Source organism: Mytilus galloprovincialis, chromosome 1 (assembly GCF_965363235.1).
Source record: "Mytilus galloprovincialis chromosome 1, xbMytGall1.hap1.1, whole genome shotgun sequence".
Classification (NCBI taxonomy): Eukaryota; Metazoa; Mollusca; class Bivalvia; order Mytilida; family Mytilidae; genus Mytilus; species Mytilus galloprovincialis.
The window spans coordinates 51601640-51628284 of NC_134838.1; the positions used below are offsets into that span (position 1 = coordinate 51601640).

Genomic DNA, 26645 nt, shown 5'->3' on the forward strand with positions numbered 1-26645 from the left:
TTGTGCCAAATACGGCTAAGGTAACCTAATCATGGAATAAAAAAATCCTTAGTTTTGTTAAAGGAAATTTATAAAAATGACTATTCAGATAAACAATATGAATATCAAAAAGGCCACTGTAACAGCAAAATCTGTTGATTATAATATTGTAAAACCAATAAAGACATTAAATAAATATATTCAGACGGCAGTTTTTCCAAAAAAAGCTGAAGGAAGCACATGACAGTGCACGAAAATATTAAGAAAAAATACAATGTAATACTTGAGAATGGAAACTACATTTCAGGCAGTGTACCACCTACTATTTCACTTACTTTTCAAAAGGCTATTCTTGTTCATTAATTCAAATAATAGAAGACTAGAGACTAGAAAAAGGATATTCAATAGAAATAGAACGTTTAGTTACATTTTTAACGGATTCATCCAAAAGCTTTCTTTTGTTTGTTATATAATTTACTTTTATATAAATAACAAGCTCATGGCTTGTAACCAAACTTCATTTCTTATTTAAAAGTAGAAATCAATGTGTCACAAAAATCAGTATTCGTTTCTGCAATTTTCTATATTTTTACATAATATTTTTTATGTTGTAGATAAAAGTAATTTATTGCTATTTTACAAAAGTTTCCATTGCTTTTCCTGACTGATAATTCCTTTCTCAGCATAGTGATGTGAAAAAAGTATCGCTAGAAACTAAGGGTGCACGTGCTGATTGTCAATGAAATTAACAACGGCGTCATAGGTAAAATAGCGATAAACAGATTATCATTGTTCATCTCAACTCGATAGCTTTTCTCACTTTCGCTGTTCCGGCTCAATCGAGAAAATCAATCTCGTTGAGATAACCAACGATAATCTATGAATAGAAAACAAGGCAGATATTATCATACTGTCGTATGCCAGTAATGACATTGAAAATCCAATTGAAATTTTGAAAGTGATAGTCTAAAAAATACTTGATTGCTTTGCAGCAATTTAATACAGATAAAACATCGGCTTTTGCAACTGCAAAAAAAAACATTAAGATTAAAAAACAGAGATGTAAAATTACTTCGTTTCACAATAGATTATAGATAAGATTTTGATAGAAAAAAATATGCTAAAAATTGTTAAATGGAAAAAAAAAGCATCACGACAGTTCAAGTACTGAATAGTTATCAAAGGTACCAGGATTATAATTTAGTACGCCATACACGCGTTTCATCTACATATGACCCTTTAGTGACGCTCATATCAAAATATTTACAAAGCCAAACAGGTAAAAAGTAGAAGAGCATTGAGGATCCAAAATTCCAAAAAGTTGTGCCAAATACGGCTAAGGTAATCTATGCATAGGATAAGAAAATCCTAAGTTTTTCAAAAAATACAAAGTTTTGTAGACAGGAAATTTATAAAAATGACTACATTATTGATATTCATGTCAACACCGAAATGTTGACAACTGAGCTGGTGATATCCTTGGGGACGAAACGTCCACCAGCAGTGGCATCGACCCAGTGGTGTGAATAGTTTTCAAAGGTACCAGGAATATAATTTAGTACGTCAGACGCCCGTTTCGTCTACATAAGACTCATCGGTGACGCTTATATCAAAATATTTATAAAGCCAAACCAGTACAAAGTTGAAGAGCATTGAGGATCCAAAATTCCAAAAGGTTGTGCCAAATACGGCTAACGTAATATATGCCTGGGATAAGAAAATCTTTAGTTTTTCGAAAAATACAAAGTTTTGTAAACAGGGTATTTATAAAAATGACCACACTATTGTTATTCATGTCAACACCGAAATGTTGATTACTGGGCTTGCGATACCCTCGGGGACGTAACATCCACCAGCGGCCGAAAACCGTCGATAAATACTCATACGTAATGGATTAATTAACTGCAAAATACAGAAATACAACTAAGAGAGATAAAATAAATGAAAAACAATTATATTTATACATTACAATTTAAATCCTACACATTATTGTTGGGAAAATCAAAAATGGCATATTCATTGCTATACAATCATCGAAATTGATAATGAAAACAAGAGCTATCAAATAATGCTCACTAATGTTTCCCCGCTTTGTAAGTCTTTAAAAAGAAGGATGAAAAGCAATGGATATGAGATTGCATCACATGTTATGTCATAAGATTGAAAATGAAAATGGGGAATGTGTCAAAGAGACAACAACCAGACCAAAGAGCAGAAATCAGTCAAAAGCCACCAATGGGTCTTCAATACAGCGATAAAATACCGCATCTGGAGGCAAGCTTCAACTATCCCCTGAACAAAAAAGTGTTGTTTACATGGATCGGTTTTGCCTTTTGTCAAGTTTGAGGGAGCCCTTCCTTCTACCCTCAAACATGTGACTAAAATTAGATACATGACCAGTAACAATTCAGTAAATAGAAAGTTAATGAGTGATGCATTTTATTACGCATTACACGATACAAAAATTCATGAAACACTGATAAATGAAACAATAATCTAATTCATGTTCATGATGCGTTTTAATATATACGTATTTGGTTAACAGCTGCAGGGAGGTGAGGAGCGACGAATCTAAAGACACATAACATAAAACGGCCTGCCGTCATAACATATAGGAATATTAAAGCATTGTTTGTTCATTTGAACGCTGTCTTCAACAGAGTAATATAAAAAAGTATAAAATACATTAAAAAAAGTTGCTACTAAATAAAAGATTCAAGTTGTTTTGGAAACACATTTAAAACCATATGTTCTGCCTATTGAAGATTCCCAAGTACAATTGATCATTCGTTTATAAATGTATTTATGCCAAGAAACGGAACTGTCAACGCATAATAGACTTCTATAATAAGATTACATTGCTCGACTTTTATCTTTTTGGTAAGTTAAATGTGTGTTAATGGTACTGACACTACTGCTCTATTTTATACAACAATTTGAAAACTCATATTTTCATTAGCACTTCAGTTTTTACATCTTTACCAACATAACAAGAAATTTGGGCAAATGAAAATATTTCTTCTTTTCATTTGAAATTTAGTCAACTGCTATAGTATCATGTTTCAAATATCATTTTATCTTTGAATAAATTAATTTGATATAAAATTTTTATACAAATTTGATTTTATATTCGTTAGTTTTTCTTTTATAAGCCATCCACCTGAGACTAGACTAGACAGAACCCCCCCCCCCAAAAAAAAAAGAATAAAAATTGCAAAAGAAAGAATACAATTGTATTAGCTAACCTAGCCTGACGGGTCATGCAAGGTATTGTCATCACTTTTCCAATTTAGATATTCTGCAAAACACTGTTCTCGACAAGAACAAGTGACAGGGATCTTCATATTTTAAGGTTCTTTACCATGTTTTACCTAATTTTGAAAATTTGAATTTTTAAATGATAACATGGGTCAAAGACGTATTGTGATTACCTGGAACTGCAAGGGTCTTTTGCTTATTTTGATATATTGGTGCCTACAACTTTGGAACTTAAACTAACTGAATCCTTTTTGCATATCCATACATGTAGCTTCCTCTCCAAAAATAGTCTTAACCAAAAATTGAATAATTAACATTTTTTTATTTAGATGTTTTACTACTAATATCAAACTAAGGTTGTTTTCATTGTGGAATACAGTTTTAAATGGAACCGTATGTTAACAACATAAGAAAAAAGCCACATAAAGGAGCTGATGGGTAGGAACATGCATAAAATATTTTGGAGAAAACATTGTCCTATATACTTACAATAATTAGATAATCACCATTCGCACTTATCTGTGTTCACACTTTTTCCCTAAGGTAAAATAGTCCTTGTGAGAAAAAAAATTCGCGAATCACTGTACTCGTCATTTGCACCTTAACAATAAGACGCCATCAGACTGCTTCTGTTGTCAATAATTACCCGACTCAGATTAACTTTCTATTCTTTTATTTATTGCATTAGCAAATGAAATTTCAGCCTTCAAATTTTTGAAAATGTGTATTACCCAGACAAATCCAGAGGATCATTATGTTTTATATACTAGGTTGATTCAGATGAAATAAGAGGAAATGGACGATTTTGGCTTAATCTTTTTTTTTCAATTAACGTTATGGAAACATATTTTGAATTTTATGTTAATTTAACAGAAAAACATCTTAAAATTCAAAACTAACTTTTTTAACAGCTCAGAATAAACGCTTGTTAAAGACATGACAAATTTAAATATACGGAAAAGCTTCTTGTATTTTATCACAAACACAAAGGTTTTTATCAGCAAATCTCCAAAAACAGGAAACCAGAACAATGGTCAAATGTTACTTCACTTGACACTTCACAAACACGAATTCACAAGGAAATTGATAAATGATGATGACAAGATACAATTATAATTTGACAAAATCAAAGTCTCATCAGATCTCAGGGAAAAAGCAACCGGACATTTTGTCAAACGTAACTATATTCAAATCCTCACAAAATAATAGGAAACTGACAAAATATCGTAACCAGGAATAAGTATTTTTTTAGGAAAAACGATTTTAAGATTTTTATCACAAATCCCGAAAAAAGGAAGTCAGAAAATATATCGAATGTTAACCAAATAAACTGGAAGATTTGTTTTCCTTGATATTTACTAAATGTATACTGAACAAGTTGAAGTATTCAAATTTCTCATGACAAACATATTCATGATATTTCAGAAAAAAGCTTTTAAGCCTTTAAAATATCTCCAAAACTGTAAGATTAAATAAAATGTATCTATGTAGAAAAAAAATTGCTGCACATTGCTATGATAAAAAAAAATTTAACCTTATATGTGCATCAATTAAAAAACAAGAATGTGTCCTCAGTACACGAATGCCCCACTCGCACTATCATTTTCTATGTTCAGTGGACGGTGAAATTGGGGTAAAATCTCTAATTTGGCATTAAAATTAGAAAGATCATATCATAGGGAACATGTGTACCAAGTTTGAAGTCGATTGGACTTCAACTTCATCAAAAACTACCTTGACCAAAAACTTTAACCTGAAGCGGGACAGACGGACGAACGAACGAACGGACGGACGAACGAACGAACGGACGGACGGATGAACGGACGCACAGACCAGAAAACATAATGCCCCTCTACTATCGTAGGTGGGGCATAAAAAGAAAATAATTAAACATAGCCTTAACAAGCTATTATCATACATTATAACCTTTTCTTTATTCGACTGTAAAAAATAGGCGCTTTGTACTTGAGCAACTTGAGTGACTCATGAGTAGCATGATTTGTTAATCTTCTGGAATACTTGAGGTCACGCTGTGTTTTAGTACGGTTTGGGTTTCTCAGTCTTTAGTATTCAGTTTTCTTTTCGTCTTTTCGTCGTTTTTTTTTTTATTTGTTGTTGCTTTTTTGCCAAGGCATTGTTAGTTTGTTTTTGACTGTTTTACACCTCTCTTTGTCAATGTTTTAATTTTACAGATACACAGACATAAACAAATCTTCTTTTTTTGTATTTTCTCTTTTGCATCAGACGTCAGAATAGAAAATAATTTTCTTCTGACTGTGGAATATCAAAGTTTTGATTCATATGGCCATATTTAAACAGGGGTCCTCAACATCCTTCAAAACCCAGAACTTATCAGTTTTCAGGAATCAAGGATCAAAACATCTTTCACCATCGAAAATAAATCCGGAAGAGTTCTGCCAGGTCACTTAATATTCTTCTGGGTTTTTGGTTTTTTTTTGTATCTAATTTTAACACTTCTGTCTACTGTTAAAAAGTCCGATAAAAAATCACTTGATTTTAATTTCAAGAAATATATGACTGGTGTATATATCACATTTTGAAATTTCAAATATGTACGACCAGTTCCGGGATTAGATATACCCAAGTAATCGAAAAGCGTTTGTGAGAATTCTAGACAACAATGCTGTACCGTGGTGGTATGAACTAAACACTAAACAACATATAGTAGACAATCAAAACTTTAACACATTTCAGTGTGAGGTTTCCTCGTAACAATTAATGGTACATACTATGTATTGGTTACCTGAAAATTCCAATACTGTCCTATAGATGTCGTTTCTTCTCGGCTGATAGTAACTGTCCTACAACTTACTTTTCTATCCTTTAAACTTGTTTCCTGACTTCTTTTTAAGTACTTTTAAAACTTTGAAATAGAGCATACTAAATAGTGGAAATGGACATCAACCAAGCTGACTATACCCTCGGGCACTTCACTCCAAGAGCAGAGTTTTAGTAAATAAAAATAACACTTTATAAATTTGTGGATCTGGTGAGATTTTCTGTAATGTTTTTTTTTGTGTAATAAAAACTCTTTGTAAGTTTTTGTTAATTTGTATGCTTTTATTAATCACTAAAATCTCGGTTAACACTATATATTTACCTTTCGACAGTAAAATTTTACCACAGACAGAGGTGTTGTTATTACCAGCAATCGGGTCCTTGCAATAGCAGACTTGTCTGTATTGTTATAAAATACAGTTGATAGTCAAACTGAGTCGTATAAACTTAATAATACATGCCATTACTTTACCTTTACCATACTAAAATATTTTGACCACCTATTGGTCGTACAAACTTTTGATTCTGATAGTTTGGCATTGCACAAGACCATTTCTCTTTAAAGTTATTTGGACTTTTCATTGGTGACATTCTCGTAGATCGACATGTTGTGTCGTTTGTGTTTTGCATAACATCATTTCGACGAATGAAGCATATTCTAACTCAGCGGTCACAAATATGTTTAGCACCGCCACATTTATTATGCTCCTGTCCCAAGTCAAGACCTTGTTCATCAGTGGTTGTCGTTGATTACTGTCTGTCATATTTGTTATTCGTTTATTGTTTTACTAATAAACTGGCCGTTGATTTCTCGATCCAAATGCCTCAATTTGTCATCCCTTGCATTTTGTAGGTGACTTTATGATATGGATGTTTCACATTGTTGAAGGCCGTACGGTTACCATTAGTTCTTTACATCCATGACTTAGGTCTTTGTTGGATAGTTGTTTCATTGATCAATCATACGACATTCGGGAGCTTATGGTGTGATTAGCCTTTTTTGTGTTACATGTAATTTTAAAGAAACTTCTTAATTCAGCTAATTTATGTTATTTGTTCTTTCTGTTTATTTTTCTAACAAAATATTACATTGATAGTAGTTGATATGCACTGCTGCACTATATGATTGATTCTGCTGTGTCAAGAACACATTTACAGATTAACACATAAAAAGGGGTACATGCATCAAGTTCTGTGGTGTGGTTCACTTAACAGAGAAATTAGACATCCTGTATTTTTTTTTTGAAAAGAACAATTGCATTATAAGCCATAGAAAACGGGTAGCATTATTTAGTTTTCATATTACATAAGACTGTCTACCATTTTAACGGCATGAATTTTTCCGTAGTCTTCATTTTTTCCTTTGTGACATCCAATTAATAAATATCCTTCAGCATCAAAGCATAAGCTAAGTGGAGATTGGATTCCAAGATCGTCCTTAACTAACTGCAGAGCAAGTAAATCTCCATTCGAATTTAAAACATGTAGTGCATTGCTACCTGAATCAGAAACTACAATGTTATTACTTGGCGTAATAGTAATTCCTTGTGGTTTAAATGTTTCTGAATACGGTTGTCCGTCAAAGATAAACTTCAAGCGACCATTTCTATGTACAGCTACTATTCTACCGTTGTTGTCATTGTCAAAGCGGTCAATTACATAGACAACATTTCTAGAATCAGTGTGAATTCGTAATGCATAACTGAACAATTTGATCCCTTTTTTGTCGAATTCTAATGTTACTTTCCGTTTATAATTACTGTCGAAAATTATCACTTGTCTAACAGAAAAATCCTTGACTGGAAACGGTGGTCCTTGTTCTCTAATTCCAACTACAACTTCATTCTCCTTGTTTACATGTATGGCCACAGATATCATCGGAGAAGTATCTAAAACAGTTTTTACTTCACCTACAGGTGATAACATTTGAATTTTGTTGTCATGGTGTTCAATAAAAAGTATTTCACCGTCTTTGTTTATTGCAATGCCACACACTTTTCTCTTTAACGTCTGCAAAATCAGCATAGCTGGTTTTAAAAGTTTCCCTTTCACTAATTGATTGTCGTTACCATTTTTAATGTTTGAGCTAAAGTAAAGCAAGTTGTCGCCCGACCTAAGTAAAGTATGAACAGCTGGCAAAGTAGTTGAGAATGAATTTAAAACTGACAAAATAATTGCTAACGTTACCTCCTGGGAACCAAGTGATAACCTGATTATATCCTGAATAGAAACAACGTCATGATCTTGTGCAGATTGAAGTCCTTTGTGAATAGTGACTTTACAGGAGTAACACATACGAACATCGCAGTCTTTGCATTCCCATTTAATTTATTGTCCTTTACAGAAATAGCATGACACTGGCACTTGGGCTTTTCTTCTACTTGTGGATTCTAATGATTTCGCCATTTCTTACTGCTTTAAACATAATACTATTGTAAAATTACGTCCTGTCTGTTGTTATTAAGCAAACCGTGTCAAAGGTTTATACTTAATATACCTCGATGAACAATGTATTCATAGGACTTAAAGTCGTATGAAAAGAGTTTCTGGTAATTATTTCGTTGAGGAAATAATTGAACTAGTGTATGCATATATATCTAAATGAGTAATCTACGCCCAGTTCTTTTTAACATTATAACGAATCCATACAGTATAGTCGATATTAAATATTTCATCCTGTAATTGCTGATCGAACGTTTTACCTGCATGTAAACTTTCGGGTGTTGGCGCTGATGTTTACGGATCGTTACCGTTTGATAAATAATGAACACAGAATCATTAAACAAGTGGAAAATAAGTGCGACGGTAGAGTGGTGTACATATGTGATTTTTTATGTTTTTCATACGTACCCACTTGTAAACTAATCTTTGTCATAAATAAAGGCAACAGTAGTATATCGCTAGCTGTTCAAAACTCGTAAATCGATGAACAAAAAAAACAAAATCGGGGTAACAAACTAAAACTGAGGGAAACGCATTAAATATAAGAGGAGAACAACGACACAACATTAAAAAGTAACACACACAGAAACGGACTTAGTTAATTGATGATTTGGTGCATTATATTTTTTAATTTCAGAATCGATTATTACTATCTTCTTTCCACGTTTTTTTTTTTTTGGCCTTTCTCTCATCGTTGTTTTTTCTCGCACTTGCGTTGTGCGATTGTCGAAGTTCTAACGAAATGTGCCATGGTAAAGGTTATTGCATACGGCAACGCTGTCGGCGAATTAGAATATGGAATGACAATAACTCATTAGCGTTACATTTCTGAGCGTATTCAAATTTTTTGATGATCATTTTTTCCTTTTTTTTAATTTATAACAATCTTTAAAAACTATGTCTAGCTTATATGTAGATGTAGAAAGTCACGGATGAATTTTCTGTATTGTTAATTGTGTTACCTTCTGAAAATATTATTATTACTATTATCATTATTAGTCATGTTTAGTGTTGTTGTTTTTTGTGCTGGTGAATGTGTTTCTATTTATTAAAAATTCTGTTGATTTGCTGAAACTTGAATACAAAAATTAATAACAAAAATGTGCAGAAAAATAAATAACCAAAATGTGATAACCGAGTAATGACAATGGACAAATTTGTCTGTATTCGTTGAATTTGTAGATTTTTCTAATTATTTTCTTTAACTTGAATCACATATTTTCTGGAAATTCTATAAGATGATCGCACCAGATGACAGGAACCGAACAACTAAAATACAACAATAAACACTTTTAAAAGTGACTCTTCTACATTCATAGACAGTTTTCTTATGTCCAGCTCTAAATCATCCTGTCAGTAAGTACATGCATGTGAAATATACAAACTGACAATAGGGTTTCAACAAAACACACGCCATTAATGACCATGCATCAACAAAAAAGGGATTGAAAGTCTTGTTTATTCATACTTAGCATGCACAGGTAAACAGTCATATGCATATCACACTATAAGGGTCTAATGAGCCGTGTGAGCAAAGGCTCTGTGGTTTAAAGGCCGTACTTTGACCTACAATGGTTTACATTTAAAAATTGTGACTTAATTGGAGAGATATCTCATTGGCACAAATATCACATATTCTTATATCTAGAAGCATACTTTACTATCATGAATATCACAATCATGATCATGACAAGGACAAAATGTACCTAACATTAATGAATGATTTAATGCATGCATGAATCATGTGTATGCATGCAATGAAGGCTGTAATGCATACCTGTATATGCATGTATGTATGTAAAGAACATACATAACATGAGGTGTACAATCTCTATATGAATTAATTAATTTGTAATAATAATTTTTTCTCACATCCTTTTGCACGTTCCCTTGTTTAATTTAAAACGTATCATAACACATGTTTGTACGACAGAATGCTACTGAAAGTGCTTTGTTGTCAGATAAACTACTTCAACATTTTTAGTTTGAGATTTTTCATTTAGTTTTGCTAGGCTTAAATTTAAAATTCTTTTATCTTTTAGTTTAATATAAAACAATGCTTATTTTTCATACAACAAAAGGTTCACACTGCAAGTTTGTTGTATTGCTTTTCATGTACATTCATTGCAGAAGCTTGCAATGACCCCCCCCCCCTTTTTTTTAATGCGTACACTCTTGCATTGTCTTGTGTCTGATTATGCATACCAGAGAAATCATAAATGGATCAATTTTCCATCCATAATTTAATTCATTTTGCTTATAAATGGTATGTCTGTTTGCTTTATTCACGCATCGTTGTTAATATAATTAGATTTTGAGGCGACTGTCATACAAGTGATAAGTTAAGCGCTATAAAACCAGGTTCTGCTTAAGAAAATGACTGTTCGAAGTTAGAATATGACAGTTGTTGTCCATTCGAATTCGCTTGATGTGTTTTGCTTTTGATTTTGGCATTTTATTAGGGACTTTCCGTTTTGAATTTTCCTCGGAGTTCAGTAATTTTGTGATTTAACTTTTTACCTTGTCACAAACAAAATACTGATATTCGTTTGTAATGAAATCATAAATGATGTCACAATTTCAGGTATACTTGTCTATTACAATTTTTTGGTTATTTGTCTTTTATTTTCAAGCAATAAGTATCAAAACTTTTTTTGTATTAAATTTAGAGTAAATGCAATCCTAGGATTGTATTACCAACACTAATAAAGCCTACAAAGGTACAACAGACAGATGGACAAATCGTTATAACCCAACCAACTGCTAATAGTCGTAACAAGGGGAAATACATCAGTATAGACCGAAAATTTTTGAAACCTAACTATAACGTTAAAAACTATGTAAAATGGAAATCCAAAAAACTAAATAATGCAGTTGTAAATCATTGAAGTTCAACAACGTAATATCGTTCTGTCCTGTATAAGTTTATTGATAAACGGTATGTAAACTGGTCTGGTATGATAACACACGTTTATACAACTCAAACTAAATTCCGAAATTCAGAAAGGGCAAGGCTAAAATGTAAAATCAAAAAATGCCTTTTCACATATCCGGGGGAGAGCTGATTAACTGTCTGTACAAAAAAAGGGAGTACTCGGTGGTAAATTTACCACAAAAATTAACTCAAGCGGAAAACAATGTTTTATTAAACAGCACTATATTGATTAAGACACTGAAACACAAGTTTAAATTCAGCTGCAACGTCTCCTGTGAATACCAGCAGCTTCAAATTGAGAAATGTCTGAAATTATTCCCTGATCACAAGTTTCAGCTTACTATTATAACACCTTAAATTTTCTCTAAATAATCACTCAGCCATTTTGCTCTGGTTTTGGTTTGAAAACTCACTATTAAAAAGTGAATTTTTTCATTGTAAGTTATATATTTCAGACTTGTATGAAAATTTCAACAAAAACTGAGTCCCTTTTTTACAAATTATATCTTCTTCTTTTTTTTAAACATTCTTTTATATTTTAATCGGATTTCACATATTCAATGTGTTCTTGATTTTATCCATACGATATGATATAAACAATACTTTATATACAATGTCCCTCTAAAGAAAACAGGGCAATAAATATAAGCTACTATTATTGTACTATCTAGATATAAGAAGATGTGGTATGAGTGACAAAGAGACGACTATCGTATGAAAAATACCAAGAACACAACTTAAGGTAACACAATACAAAAGCAACTAAACATAAATCAATACGCAGACATCTTATACTTCGTGTAATTCACATCCAATTTTTTATGGTAATTTTCTTTACAAAGCCTAAAAATGTCGGCATTCACCTCAATAGCTAACCCAAACTTTAAACAGACATATTCAGAAGAGAAGTTATGATACTGTTGTCAGGTCATTAAAGATTGCATATTTTGGTAGTAATTTTGATTCACTCATACATGTAGGGTCTTTTCAACGGAAATAAACAAGTTTACTCTAAAACCAGTTGTTGGTATGTTATTGGTTATATTCTTCTTAATATATACTTTATGAGCTAGAACACATTTTTATTATTGGGCCTTGCTTAGGCCCACATCCAGGTACAGGACTTTCTCGCTGTGTCGAAGACACATTAGTGGCATTCGGATGTTGTCTGCCTTTTGTTCGGGTTGTTGTCTCTTTGGCATATTCCCTTTTTCCGTTTTCAATTAAATTCTGTAAGAAAGACATCGAAACTCGGGATAAGAAATGTTTTTTTAATCTTTACCCTGCTACATTATTCACTACTAGGCGAGCGGGTTTGCCAAAAACTATGGAGCCTGTAATCGAGAAGTGGTTGTTGTTGTCGTCTTTAATATTTGTTTCTGGTTATTGTTTGCACATAAATACTTAAATTTTATTTTATTGTTTAACATCTTGCCATGTGCTTTAAATAGCTTGCTCTATTGTATTGGTTTTGCGAATTCATGAGAGCCCAACGATGACCTGTAGTTGTTAAAATTCTCGTCCGTTGGTTTCTGATTGTTTTTGTCTCGATGGCTGTCATACCATATCTTCTTATTGATACATTAATACACGAGCACATTGAGCAAGTATTCCCTCTTCGTCTTACATTTCGTTTTTATTTCAGCTTAATTTCAAAATGCGTTTTTTCTATCACTTGCATAAATATTAGCCAAGCCTGTTCATAAAAAAAAGATAACTGTAATTGTTTACTTCTCGGTAAAAAAATCTTTTTAGGAAGCGGTTTTAGGGGGAGGACTTTTTCATGATAAAAGAGAAATTGAGAAAAATCATTTCATTATTATATTCGCCAGTACTTTCAAATAACTTTAAACTTTAATACTGCGCTTTCAATCTATACATCTATGTGTATCCTTCTGTTGAGTTTAGCCTTTTACAACTGATTTTTTCATAATTCGTTCTAATGTTGTATCGTTGTATCGTTATATCACTGTCCAAAAGGGGAGAGCTTGGCGCCAGCAACCTAATTTCATCCTGACACTTGCTAGATATATGTGCATGTCCCAAGTCAGGAATAAAGGCAACAGAAGTATTTCATAAATAGAATAACCAAAAAACCACACGAAAATTGCATTGCATCTAGTAATATTTTTCTTGTAATTTAAAACTGCACTTGAATATGAACATAATTTAGGTGTAGTTGTGAAAATTTAAACATATTTATTACGTCTAATAGTTTGACAAAACAATGATTGGATTATTTCACAGCTTGTGCAATATTTTGTACATATAAGTATATTCTAACCATCTGGAGTTTGGGCAGTATATAAAGCGCAATCATTGTGGGAGTTTGAGGAAACATGAAAAAAACTGCTTTAAATATGTTTTATTAAAAACATTTCTTTTTCGCTTTTTACACGTCAGCTATTGTCGCAACACATATTACACAAGACTGTCTACCATTTTAACGACATGGATTTTTCCGTAGTCCTCATTTTTGCCATAAGCACATCCAATCAATAAATATCCTTCGCTGTCGAAGCATAAACTACAAGGATCATTGATGCCTAAGTCTTTGAAAATGAACTACAGTCCAAGTAAATCTCCTTTCGAATTTATAACATGTAGTGTAGCGTTAGCTAGATCTGCAACTACAATGTTATCGCTTGGCGTAATAGTAATTCCCTCGGGTCGAAATGTTCCCAAATTCTTTTGTCCATCGTAGGTAAACTTCAAGCGGCAATGTCTATCCACAGCTACTATTCTACCATTGTTGTCATCGTCCAAACAATCAATAACATAAACAACATTTCTAGAATCAGTGCGGATGCGTGCTGCATAACTGAACAATTTATTCCCTTTTTTGTCGAACTCTAATGTAACTTTCCGTTGATAATCGCTACCGAAAATTATAACTTGTCTGACCGAAAATTCCTGAACCGGAAACGGTGGTCCCTGTTCTCGTAATCCAACTATTACTTCATTATCCTTGTTTACATGTATTGCCAAAGATCTCATTGGAGAAATATCTAATACAGTCTCGACCTCGCCATTAGGTGATACCATTTGAATTTTGTCGACACCATGTTCTATGAAAAGTATTTCACCGTCTTATTTATTGTCATGTCAAATGCACGTATCTTTAACGTCTGCAATACCCTTATTGATGATTTCAAAAGTTTGCCTTTTATAAATTGATCCTCAGACTGTCCACGACAAATATTAAAGTAAAGTAAATCGTCATTCGAGCACAGTAAAGCATGAACAGCAGGTACACTAGTTGTGTAAGAATTAAAAACTGATGAAATAACTACAGACGTTACCTCCTGGGGATTTGATGATGACTTCCTGATATCCTGAATAGAAACAACGTCATGATCTTGTGTAGACGAAAGTCCTTGATGGACGGTAACTTTGCAGGAATGACACATACGAACATTGCATTCTTCACATTTCCATTTGATTCCTTGTCCTTTGCAGAAGTAGCATGAAACTGGCACTTGTGCTTTTCTAATACTTGTGGATTTCCCTGATGTCGCCATTTCTACAGTAAAATAAACAAAAAATAAATCATGTGGTTACTTTAGTAATGTATAATCTTATCCCAGTTTGTCTTCACATGACCTTATATAAATAAATGTCAATAGTGTAAGGTCTTAAGATAAGTACTAGTGCAACGATACCGATAAAAGATTTACACTGCAATTGGCTTTTAAAAATACAGGTATTGTTCGAAAAACTAGTTCCTATCAAAATTTTATTTTAAATAAATTATATCATAAACGAAGGAGTTATCACGTCATTTTCACAAATGAAAGCCCCTAATGTAATTCAAAAGTAACATAGCTGTGTATCCACTTCCAATTGAGCACTCATGCAATCGTATAACAGGAATAGACAACATATAGTATTAGTATACTAGTAAACAAAAGAAAAACTGTTAAATTATCCAAAGATTAATCTTTTATATTCATATACTAAGCAAATTCAAATGATTAAAAGAATTTGACGAAGTTGAAAAATAAGAAAATATAGAGTTATTGAACACAAGGGTCTAATTTATTCTGCAGAAAATGATGACAAAATATGGCACTTAATTTCGAAGATGAGAATCAAGTATTCAAATATCTGCATACATGAAGGCGTTCAAAATTTTAAGCAGACTTTTTTTGAGTTATATCAATTTTTGAATTTAAGGGTGAAATTTTTTTGAAAAAACAAAATTCCCAATATTTTCTTCGCTTTTTTGCTTTAAATTAATAGTTTTGACGAGAAAATAGTACTCTGCAAAAATTGGACCAAGAGTACAGTATATCCGATTTCATTTTATATGGAAAATAATTTGCCTTGTACTGTTTTTTTTTTTGTTGACTAGTGTCTATGCCGATTTGTTAAGTAGTGCACCTTTATTCAATTTTCAATGCTGCGTTTTTCTTTCTTTATATGAGATCGGTTTTTTTCAGTTTTATTGATTACTTTACCTATAATCTGAACTGCCATCTTACTTTATTATCCCTTGTGTCTACGATTGATGTCTGCAGTGGGCTCAGCGTGTATCTTGATAACAAGGACAACAATTTACAATACGATTGCATTATCTGTATGATACCCTTCATAAGGAACCCACCAATAAGATATGATGAAAAGGAGGACATTTTACTTTATCTGTCAAAAAAATGTAATCACGATTTTAAATCTGGGGACATTTTCTAGGCAAAACCTTATATTGCTGGACTTCGGTGTTGACACGAATATCTTTTATATGGTAATTTTTTTTAATTTATTGTTAGCAAAAGTATGAATTATTCGAAATACTATGGAATTTATTTTACCAGGAATAGATTACCATAGTCTTATTTGGCACAACCTTTTGGAATTTTGGGTCATCAATGCTCTCCAACTTCATACTTGCTTGGTATGTAACAATATTGATCTCAGCGTCACTGATGATTCGTGTGTAGACGAAACGCGCGTCTGGCTTATTAAATTATAAGCCTGATACCTTTGATAAATTTTTGTCAAATATTGTAGATAAATGATAACAATAATAATAACAAGTACAAATTTGTAATGCTCATTTTGAAAAAGCTGTATATCAATATATATAGTAAGATGTGGTGTGAGTGCCAATGAGACAACTCTCCATCCAAATAACAATTTAAAAAAGTAAACCATTATAGTTCAATGTACGGCCTTAAACATGGAGCCTTGGCTCACACCGAACAACAAGCTATAAAGGGCCCCAAAATTACTAATGTAAAACCATTCAAACGGGAAAACCAACAGTCTAATCTATATAAAAAACGAGAAACAAGAAACACGTATAAATTACATAAACAAACGACAACTTCTGTACATCAGATTCCTGACTTAGGACAGGTGCAAATATTTGCAGCGGGATTAAACATTTTAATGGTACCAAACCTTCTCCCTTTCTCTGAAACAATAGCATAACATCACAACATAGAAAAACACACGATAAAATATCAATTGGCAGGCTTAACTCAATCAAAAAACGCAAATTAATAAGTATGGTTTCATATTAGGGCATCTTCTGTTTGTTTTATACATAAAGATGCTGATGATTCAAATGTATATATTTCTTGTAATTGTTACCAAACTCTGCAGTCAAATGTACAATTTGCATACATCTTTACGACATATTAAAATGTGTCATCATTCCGGTTGTAAAATCATCGACATAAACTGTCGTCTTTTCTATATATATTTGAAAATACCTGTATCAAGTCAGGAATACGACAGTTGTTTTCCATTCGTTTTTATGTGTTTTGTCATTTGATTTTGCCGTGTGATTATGGACTTTCCAATTTGACTTTCCTCTGAGTTCAGTATTTTTGTGATTTTACATTTTTTATTTAACCGAATACCAATTTCATTAGAGAAAACATGTTCGTTTTAGTGTACAAAGTCATGACCTGCTTTTCCATCAGGAGCACATGAGAATATCCCAAGGTTTTGGTAAGGTTGGTGTTACTCAGTCTTTCGTTTGCTATGTTGTGTTTTGTGTCCTACTGTTTGTCGGTCGGTATTTTTCTTTTTTAGACATGGCGTTGTCAGTTTATTCTCGACTTATGAGTTTAAATGTTCCTCTGATAACTTTTGCTTCTCTTTGATTAGATTAAGATTTGATATTTTATAAAAGACTCACCTCATACAAACGTGTAATAATATTAACAAAATAAACCATTACAGAGTTTAAATATTTGCAATACATGCATCTATCTAAATAGCATCTGGTCCAAGTGCACATAACTCGTCCTTAGTGTGCATATGGTATTTGATGTAAAAATATAAACAGTCTTTTGAAGACACGAGATCAGATATAGATAAAATGCTGTAGAAAACCTGAATAAGGATACAATTAGGCGTATTTATACATTGTGTCAAAGTTCAATCACTCTGAAATTCCAAACTATAATCTTTTTTTAAATCACAAACAAGTCTATAATTTACATTTAACGATCACATGAACAGTAAAAGGTGTTTTGTGAGTTGATTCAATCATGCATACTAGTAGATAAGCAGCATTTAAACATTTGCTACTTAAATCTAACGTATAAAGTGACTTTTTGGCGGGCTTTTAATGCAATTTATGAGAGACTTAGAGACATGATATATGATAAGTATACAAATGCTTAGTATATCAAAAGAGCTATAAGGGACCTTAAATTTTAGACAACCACAACTAAGTTGAATATAGCGCGAGTAAGGTGTAACCTTAGTTTCTTGATAATTTCTAAATTTACAATTTCAGTATTTTAGTAACATTTTCATTATTAAAAAAATATATAAACTTCTCACTATCTAATAAAAAGTTAAAATGTTCAACATGTTCAATAAAATGAATAGACATTTATTTATCATGATGTGTCTTAAATTGTATTAACATATTTATAGAATAAAATTTAAGATTAAGATTATATCACAATGTCTTTACTTATTATAAAATTGAGAATGGAAATGAGGAATGTGTCAAAGAGACAACAACCCGCTCATAGAAAAAAAACAACAGCAGAAGTTCCCGCACCCGGAGGCGGCCTTCAGCTGGCCCCTAAACAAATATAGACTAGTTCAGTGATAATGAACGCCATACTAATTTCCAAATTGTACACAAGAATCTAAAATTAAAAAAATACAAGACTAACAAAGGACAGAGCCTCCTGAATTGGGTCAAGCGCAAAAATGCGGCGGGGTTAAACATGTTTATAAGATCTCAACCCTCCCCCTATACCTCTAGCCAATGTAGAAAAGTAAACGGATAACAATACGCACATTAAAATTCAGTTCAAGAGAAGTCCGAGTCTGATGCCAGAAGATGTAACCAAAGAAAATAAACAAAATGACAATAATACATAAATAACAACAGACTACTAGCAGTTAACTGATATGCCAGATCCAGACTTCAATCAAACTGATCGACAGATTATGATTTCATCATATGAATATCAGAAACAATCCTTCCTGTTAGGGGTTTAGAATCATACCATCATAACATATATGAGAAGAACATTACCCGTGTCATGCCAACAACTGGTTTTTAAATAAATATGTCTGTTTGATCTGTTCACACATTGTCAATATAATGGAATTGTATGCGACTGTCATACAAGTGAGAGATGTAGGCATCTTTAAATCAGGTTTAATTTACCATTTTATATATAATATAATGACCATTCTAAGTCAGGAATATGACAGTTGTTTGATGTGTAAGATTTTGATTTTGCCCCTTTCTTAGGGACTTTCGCTTAAGATTATTCAGAATTCGGTATTTAGATTATTTACTTTTTTATCTTTCATAATATACTTCTCTTAGTTAAAACACGACAGGTCATGAACTCATTTCCGTTCATAAATGTACTTATCAGTGTATTTTTTAACGGCAGAAATCCCCAAACGTATAGCGCGCAAGTCATGCATATGGTTAATTGACAAAATTATTTTTTTTTTTTCAAATAAATTCAATATAATAATATTGTATTAATAATTGGTACGCCCTCTATTTACTTATCTCTATGCTATACTCTTATCGCTAGTATGGAAGACCTTATCCAATGTTTCAAGACAATGGTCCGTAAGGCTTGTTTAACTCAACCGACAAAATCTACACACACAGAAAATTATAACAGTTTATCTCGTGTGGACTATATAAACTATTGTCTGAAAATAGGATTATTACATTTACAACTTACTGCAGTCCAGTTAAGGTAATTCCGTGATAGAGTAGCAACCTAACAAGTCAGTAGTACAAGTTCTGCTGTTTTGCTTGGGAAGAACTTAAGCATTATAATACTTAAAAGAGCAGACTTAGGATTTGTTCATCATACGGAAGTATATATATACACTGGACACATTACTCCGTGGTCAGAGCATTAGCATAAATTTTACATCAACAATTTTTCGGAGTTGCAATGGATACTTTATGCGCTGATCAATTACTTTCTGTAATAAAAATTCTCAAAAAGAAAAAATTAAAATTCTTATTAATTTGTTTGACAAATTACATTTTTGGAAAGTCATAAATGAGCTGCGGTATATGATTAAAAATTTGGAGACAAAGACACTTATAAGATTATCTTAATTTAGAAAATAAGCCCTATCCACAAAATCCCATGGGCTACTTATTTGTCATGTCCTACATTTCCGATCACATAATTAATCTGAATTCAATATATAGTTTCTCAATTAATCATTTCCTATCATTTTCACATTCTGTTTACTAAAGATTCACAGCATTTAATTAAATCAATCAATCAAAAATGTATTTAAAAAGTTGATAAATTTAAATGAATTAGTGGTTTACCTGTATAACCTCTAAAGTGGAGGGATCTTCTCTTGAGATAATCTTTTTGATCTTATAGATTAATCGTAGAACATATTTCACGTCGTTGTTCATAGTTTGGATTGCTTCAAACACTTAAAATGTTAATGTTTCAATTTTTTTAATATTTTAATAACATAATAGAAATGAAAACAACATACCAGGTAGCTTGGTCACTTTTTAATTTGTTATTTACCTAGGTTTTACGATACTTTGTCATTTTTATTCGAAAAAAAATGTTATTTATAATGGCATGACAAAAAGGGGTACAGTAAGGGGATTGTTTTATCTAAAATCTTTATAGCTAGCAGGTATCATGTAGTCTTTAGAATAAATTATTTTTGGGAAAAACACTATCTATATCTATATTTTAATTGTTAATATCTAGAGAGTTGAATAAGTGCTATATGATTTTTTCACTCTTTACATTTCCACAGTCAATAAATAAATGTAGGTCTAAAATTGTAGATTCAGAAAGTTTCCGTAGCTTCCAGATTTTTAATATATATGAATGGAAAAAAAGGAAACTATACAAACATTTTCTCTCTCTCTCTCTCTCTCTCTCTCTCTCTCTCTCACACACACACACACACACACACACACACACGACAGCACAATGGGGAAGAAGATCTTACAAGAAAATGTAAACATTATAAGTAAATTTACAATTGCAGAATAATGTAAACATGAAACAATAGTAGATAACATATTTCTATTAGGTCAACAAATATTTATCTGTTGTTAATTTCCTTGTTATGTAATGTAGAACACATGTTTAATTTAAAGTCAAATGAAATGATTTGTTTTCTTACAAATAATGATGTTTTCGAAGTTGTTGTACCAATGCATGCATATATATACTTTAAGTAAGTCCTGTATTTTTTTATCAATAGTAAAAAAAACTTATTTAAGTAATTTTTTTTTTTTTTGTGAATCATCTTTAATCTTCTTAAATTGATTGGTAAGTGTAATATACAAAAACACAAAAACTACTTAAACCAACACCCGATTGCATCCGTTAATTTTATCAGTAATCGTAGTACATTTTTCACACCTTCCTACAGCAGTTACACTTTGTTTATAAATATTGACCCTTGCAAAATATGTCAGAAATGTAATAACTGTAAGTTGTAAATCATAAAAATATGCAAGTGACACACTTGTAACATAAGTGTCTTTTTGACATATAGTCCCATATTATGAACTTTTGATATTATTATCGGAAAGATTAGAATTCGCAATGTACAACATCTGACATCAATTAAAGTGACGTGGTCATTGCTAATCAGAAATTGTACATACTAACGAGTTTGATTTATTTATCTTTTCTTTATATTAACCCCTTACGTGGTGCGTTTTTCCTCATCCTTCCCAAATATTTTGTTTAGGGATTAGTTGACTAAGAAATTAAATCTTGGTCAGATGATGTAGCTCCATGAAGTGTGTCAAGAGTTTTGTGGTTACTAATATGTATATAAAGTCGCAAACATAAGCTAAGGTCACTTCAGTTTTCTTTTGTCTTTAATAAGCTACAATATGAAAAACGTGTTTGTTATTTTTGTCGTTGTCCTGGTAGCTACAGTCGCTGCAAAAAAGGGATGGAAAAACCGACAGCGACAACGTAAGTCTTAAGTTTAACAAGCATTTTATTACTTTTAGTGTAACCATTAAATTTTCAACTACCTTTACAAGCATTTAAATTAGTTTAACAATTATTCAAATTACTATAACTAGCATTTTAATAAGCATTTTTATTAGTTTATCAAGCATTTCAATTAGTTTAACAAGTATTCAAATTACTATAACTAGCATTTTTATAAGTTTAACAAGCATTTTAATTACCAAAATTACTACATAGTGCACCAGATGGTCAGTCCAGGGAAATAAGCAAGACTGTCTTTCATAAAAAATTGTAAAAAAAATCAAAATCAAAAGCAGCTGACCTTGAAAATATATAAAATAAAATACTATCAATAAAGAAAATATTCTGATTTGATTTTACAAATGACACTAAAATAGCACGTTATAAGTTTGTAGCGTCCTGGGCGCTTTTCAGTTTTAACGCTCAAACCAAAGGCTTATAAAACACGAATACACCAGACGCTGTATGACTAAAATGGGGAATACAAAACATTGTTTCTTGTATCTTAAGTCAACATTGCTGGAGGGATTGGGGATATGTGTTTCTTAATTGTTTCAAAATTCATTAACGGAAAATTCAAGAAAAGTAGGTTATACATTATGTCAGTACTGAAAAACTCCAATAAGAATTCTTTCGATGCCGAAAAAAGAAGATATGTAGTTAAATGTATGTTATATCCGTTTTTTGCCTGATATATTAAGATCTTGTTAGAATTATTATAAAGGATAAATATTGAACATATAATGTGTCAAAATATTAGTAATTGAACAAAATGGGACTTTTTTACTTAAAGTTTTTATTTTAAACCTTGAAAATGAATAAACCAACTTTTCAGAATGCAAATATGATAAAAGTGCATGGAGTGACTGTGACACGAAAACAAATACCGTCAGCCGAGTTCTGACTCTAAAATCCGGCAAGGAAGGATGCCAACAGACACAAAACCAAACCATAACATGTGATAGGTTTGAAAGACTACAAGCATGGAAAATAAAAATGGTGGAAAGTAGAAGAGAATTGCAGGAAAAGAAAAATCAAAGAAAAGAACGACAACAAGAGATGAAAGAGAATAAACAGCTTGTGAAGGAGCAACTTGAAAGTAAGAACATATATGAGAATGATTGAAAAAAATTATCTTACACATAAAGTATTGTTATTTACAAACAAAATCAGAATTTTGACGATTTTGATGCAGGTTGTGATTGCTAAAACAATCGCTTCCTAATAAATTAAGCTTTAAAATTCATTTCGGTAAGAGTACGTATCGTATATATAGACAGACAAATTTAGAATATATTGTAATAATGAGTAATTAAAAATATTTATGTAATTTTTTTCGAGTCTTCTTATCTTCAGATAACCCAATTTCTACTTAATTGAAGTCAATAAAAAATATATAACTGTATATCAAACAACATAAGTAATACTGATTTTATTCTTCTTACTATCCCTCTTAAGTTTAAAACGATTCTCTGATACTAAGGATATAATTTAACGATTTTTTATCTTTATAATTATCTAAATCGGTATGTATTAAATAAAACTTCGTTATTCAAAAACATACTACCAAACGCTACTTCTAGGATCAGTATTGTCAGTTCTAAATGTGATATATTTTTCTTTAAATTTGGGCAAGGTTTTCCATGATTTTGGGAACAAAACTTGATGTAAAAATAGGGAGACACCGACTTCGTTCTGTCACTATAGCAATCAGAATTTTGTGTTTTATGAAATAACCTCGCCCTTCATTTCGGTAGACCTACGTCTCAGAATCTTCTACCTACTGAATAAAAGAATTAAACTTTTGCCACTGGCTGACAAACACAAAACAACCAATCATAATGCAATAAACAGCATAGCATATACATGATGATTTGTTTCCTATCTACGATACAGATTTGTCTCTCTTTGATCAGTATATAGGTCAACAAAAAAGTGGTGCCAAAAATATTTCTGATTTTGGATTTTCTGGATTTACATTAATCAGGGATGTTCACTCAAAACTAACATTGTTGGTGATGAATGAGAACAATCGGGAACCTTTAGATATCAGTATTTTATTTTTGTAAACGAATGAATGTTTTGTTTGGTTTGCATTCGAATTGGTCCATAAATGGAGTCAATATACGTGATTTATTAATTTGCAGCATCTTTAATAATATTGCGATCATGTTTTTTTTTATAAAGGATGTCGTTATGAACACAGTGATTGGAGTGAGTGCGATCAAGCAACAAAGACAGTAACCCGAAATTTTACTTTGAGTGAAGGCGAACAGGGTTGTGAACAATCACACACTATCACCATAGCTTGTGACAAACTAAATAGAATACAGGCATGGAAAGCAAAGAAAAGGGACCGTAAACAGAAAAGAATAGACGAAAAATTGCAAATGAAGCAAGATAGAAAAGAGAAAAGAAAGCTTGAAAAAGAACAAAGACTTAGTATGTATAAATATTAAGTTTAATTTACTACTGTTGTTTATTCGGTATTATCTATCTATGATGGTATACAATCAGCTTTTCATCATACAAATAATTAAAGTTAAAATGTACTTGGAAATGTCATATTCGGTCAGGAGCGTACCAGATTAAATTCATTTGATGAGCGCATGGAAAGTACACCCTTGTTGTTAGGGGGTTGTCAGTTTTACTTGTTTTTTTTATATTTGTTGTTTGGTTTTTTTAACACAAATATATACTATGCTCAAACATTGATATTCAAACTTCTTTGTAAAATATGTTAATTCTTTGTATTTATTCTCATCACAATTAATTTCAGAATGCAAATACGACAAGGAAGACTGGAGTGAATGTGATAACACAACAAACACAGTAGACCGAGTTATGACATTAAGGGACGGAGAAGAAGAAGAATGCGAACCAATAATAAATGTCACCATTTCATGTTCAAAGTTTGAGCGTATTCAACAGTGGAAAGCCAGAAAAATGGAGCGCAAGAATGAAAAGAAGGAGAATAAAATGTTTATTAGAGAACAGAAAAATATCTGGAAAGAAAATAAAAAGATAGTGAAGGAACAGCGTAGACGTAAGTAAATAAATGAACAGAACCAAACAAGTAAACAACAACATAACAAAATTAAAATTACAAAAAAAGTGAAACTTTCAGTAACAATTAAGATCTCGTTAACAAAAACATTATAGCGGATTCCTGGATTACAAAATACACATACTAATGATTGAAAGGTTAATTTTATAGAATGTACAATGAAATCAATGCAATTTAGCGAACAAGATACGTCTACAGATCAAAAACAGTCTTTTACAGTGGAAAGATGTCTATACAATATGTCTAGATCTTAATCACCTCTTTGTTTAAAAAATGATGTTTTAGTCATGTCTGGTTATTCGTTCAAGTAAATAGAATGCTTTTTAACTTTAAAAAAAGTATTTTGAATTTAACCTTGTAAGTTTAAAGGATATCCTATTTAATTGATTAACCATGTTGTTATAATTAATGAACAAAAGCTTTTCATATCGAATTTAAAAGATTTCAGAATAATTCTTAATCGGCAACACTTTCTCTTATTTTTTGGTTTCCGTTGCATACACGGATCGACTTTACATATTCAAAGACAGGGCTTAATGAACCGCCTGTGTATACTTTTGTATTATATTTTATGAAATTAGGTTTATATTGACATGTTTATTTTCAGTCGGATGCAATTTTGATGTAACCTTTAGTGAATGTGATCCTACAACTAACATGGTTACAAAATCGTACATACCAACAACAGATGATGATGAGTCATGTGAAAACAGGTCATTTGAATATTCATGTGATTTGCATGAAAGATTAATGGAAAAGAAGAGAAAACGTCAAGAAAAAAGAGTCACCAGAAAAATAGATAGGAAGGAATTTAGACAGCAGAGGCTTCTGATCTGAACTAAAGACTTTTGAATAATGATCAAGAAGAAATCCACTTTTCATCATGTACAATGTATTAAGACTGAGAAAAAAGTTAGTTCAACCCTGAGTCAAATTGTTTTCTATAGATATGAAAGTGACAGAGAACATATGACTAGGTAGTTTGGTGGTTTACTAATATCAATTGTGAAAATAGGCTGATATTGAAATCTAAATATAATACATGAATATCTATATGTATAAAAATTCCAAATATATATTTGAATTGTGGTTCTTTGTCAGAATAATTGATAGACTTTTTTTTTTTTAAATCTTTATAAACTAAAGACGACAGTCATTTTGAGCTCCTTTTTTTAAACCAAACTTCTTTTAATAAATATTGTACAAGTCTTCTTTAACTGTTATTTTTCTATCGCAGTTGTTAGAATCATACGCAATACTTGTGTTGCTGAAGTCTTGTATTAGAAGTTGATGATGTGATTTTCGGATCTTGTTTTATGGTAGGCTGTTTTTGTTAAATCGACCATCGAAATATACATAAGTCCTTTCTACCTTGAACTCGCACACAATTCGAAATAAGATACTTTAAAAGATGAACCAACAGTTGCATGGTATTATTGAAAACAACGAGTGCCCACCATATCTCCTAGATTATATACTTATATAACAGCTGCTACAAATATTATAAAATCAATAAATAAGAAATTGAAGAAAAAAAAATGTATTATTTATCATAACTTTCATATTCTTTTCACAGATTTTATGTAAAAGATACCAATAGATATTTTCTACTTTTGTAACCAAAAGGTTTAATATAAGTTAAGAGACCAAAACAAAATACCTCATGGACCACTAAGTAAACACAAATTTGGATCATATACCAACT

At 31.5% G+C, this 26645-nt stretch overlaps 1 protein-coding gene across 1 annotated transcript; it reads left to right on the forward strand.

Annotated features, from left to right (window-relative positions):
• Positions 1-21706: 21706 nt before the first annotated feature.
• On the forward strand, positions 21707-26016 carry LOC143077721 (uncharacterized). The gene is made up of 5 exons (XM_076252985.1): positions 21707-21852; positions 22709-22972; positions 24061-24315; positions 24653-24919; positions 25548-26016. The coding sequence occupies exons 1-5, from the start codon at positions 21768-21770 to the stop codon at positions 25775-25777; spliced, it is 1101 nt and encodes a 366-aa protein (XP_076109100.1). The 5' UTR covers positions 21707-21767; the 3' UTR covers positions 25778-26016.
• Positions 26017-26645: the final 629 nt, after the last annotated feature.

What these genes read in the sequence shown, in the direction of transcription:
- LOC143077721 (XM_076252985.1), top strand. Translation starts at nt 21,768, where the DNA reads ATGAAAAACGTGTTTGTTATTTTTGTCGTTGTCCTGGTAGCTACAGTC. An exon ending in TGTGAAGGAGCAACTTGAAA is followed by an intron (nt 22,973 to 24,060) that starts GTAAGAACATAT and finishes TTTTTTATAAAG; the next exon opens with GATGTCGTTATGAACACAGT. An exon ending in TGAAAAAGAACAAAGACTTA is followed by an intron (nt 24,316 to 24,652) that starts GTATGTATAAAT and finishes AATTAATTTCAG; the next exon opens with AATGCAAATACGACAAGGAA.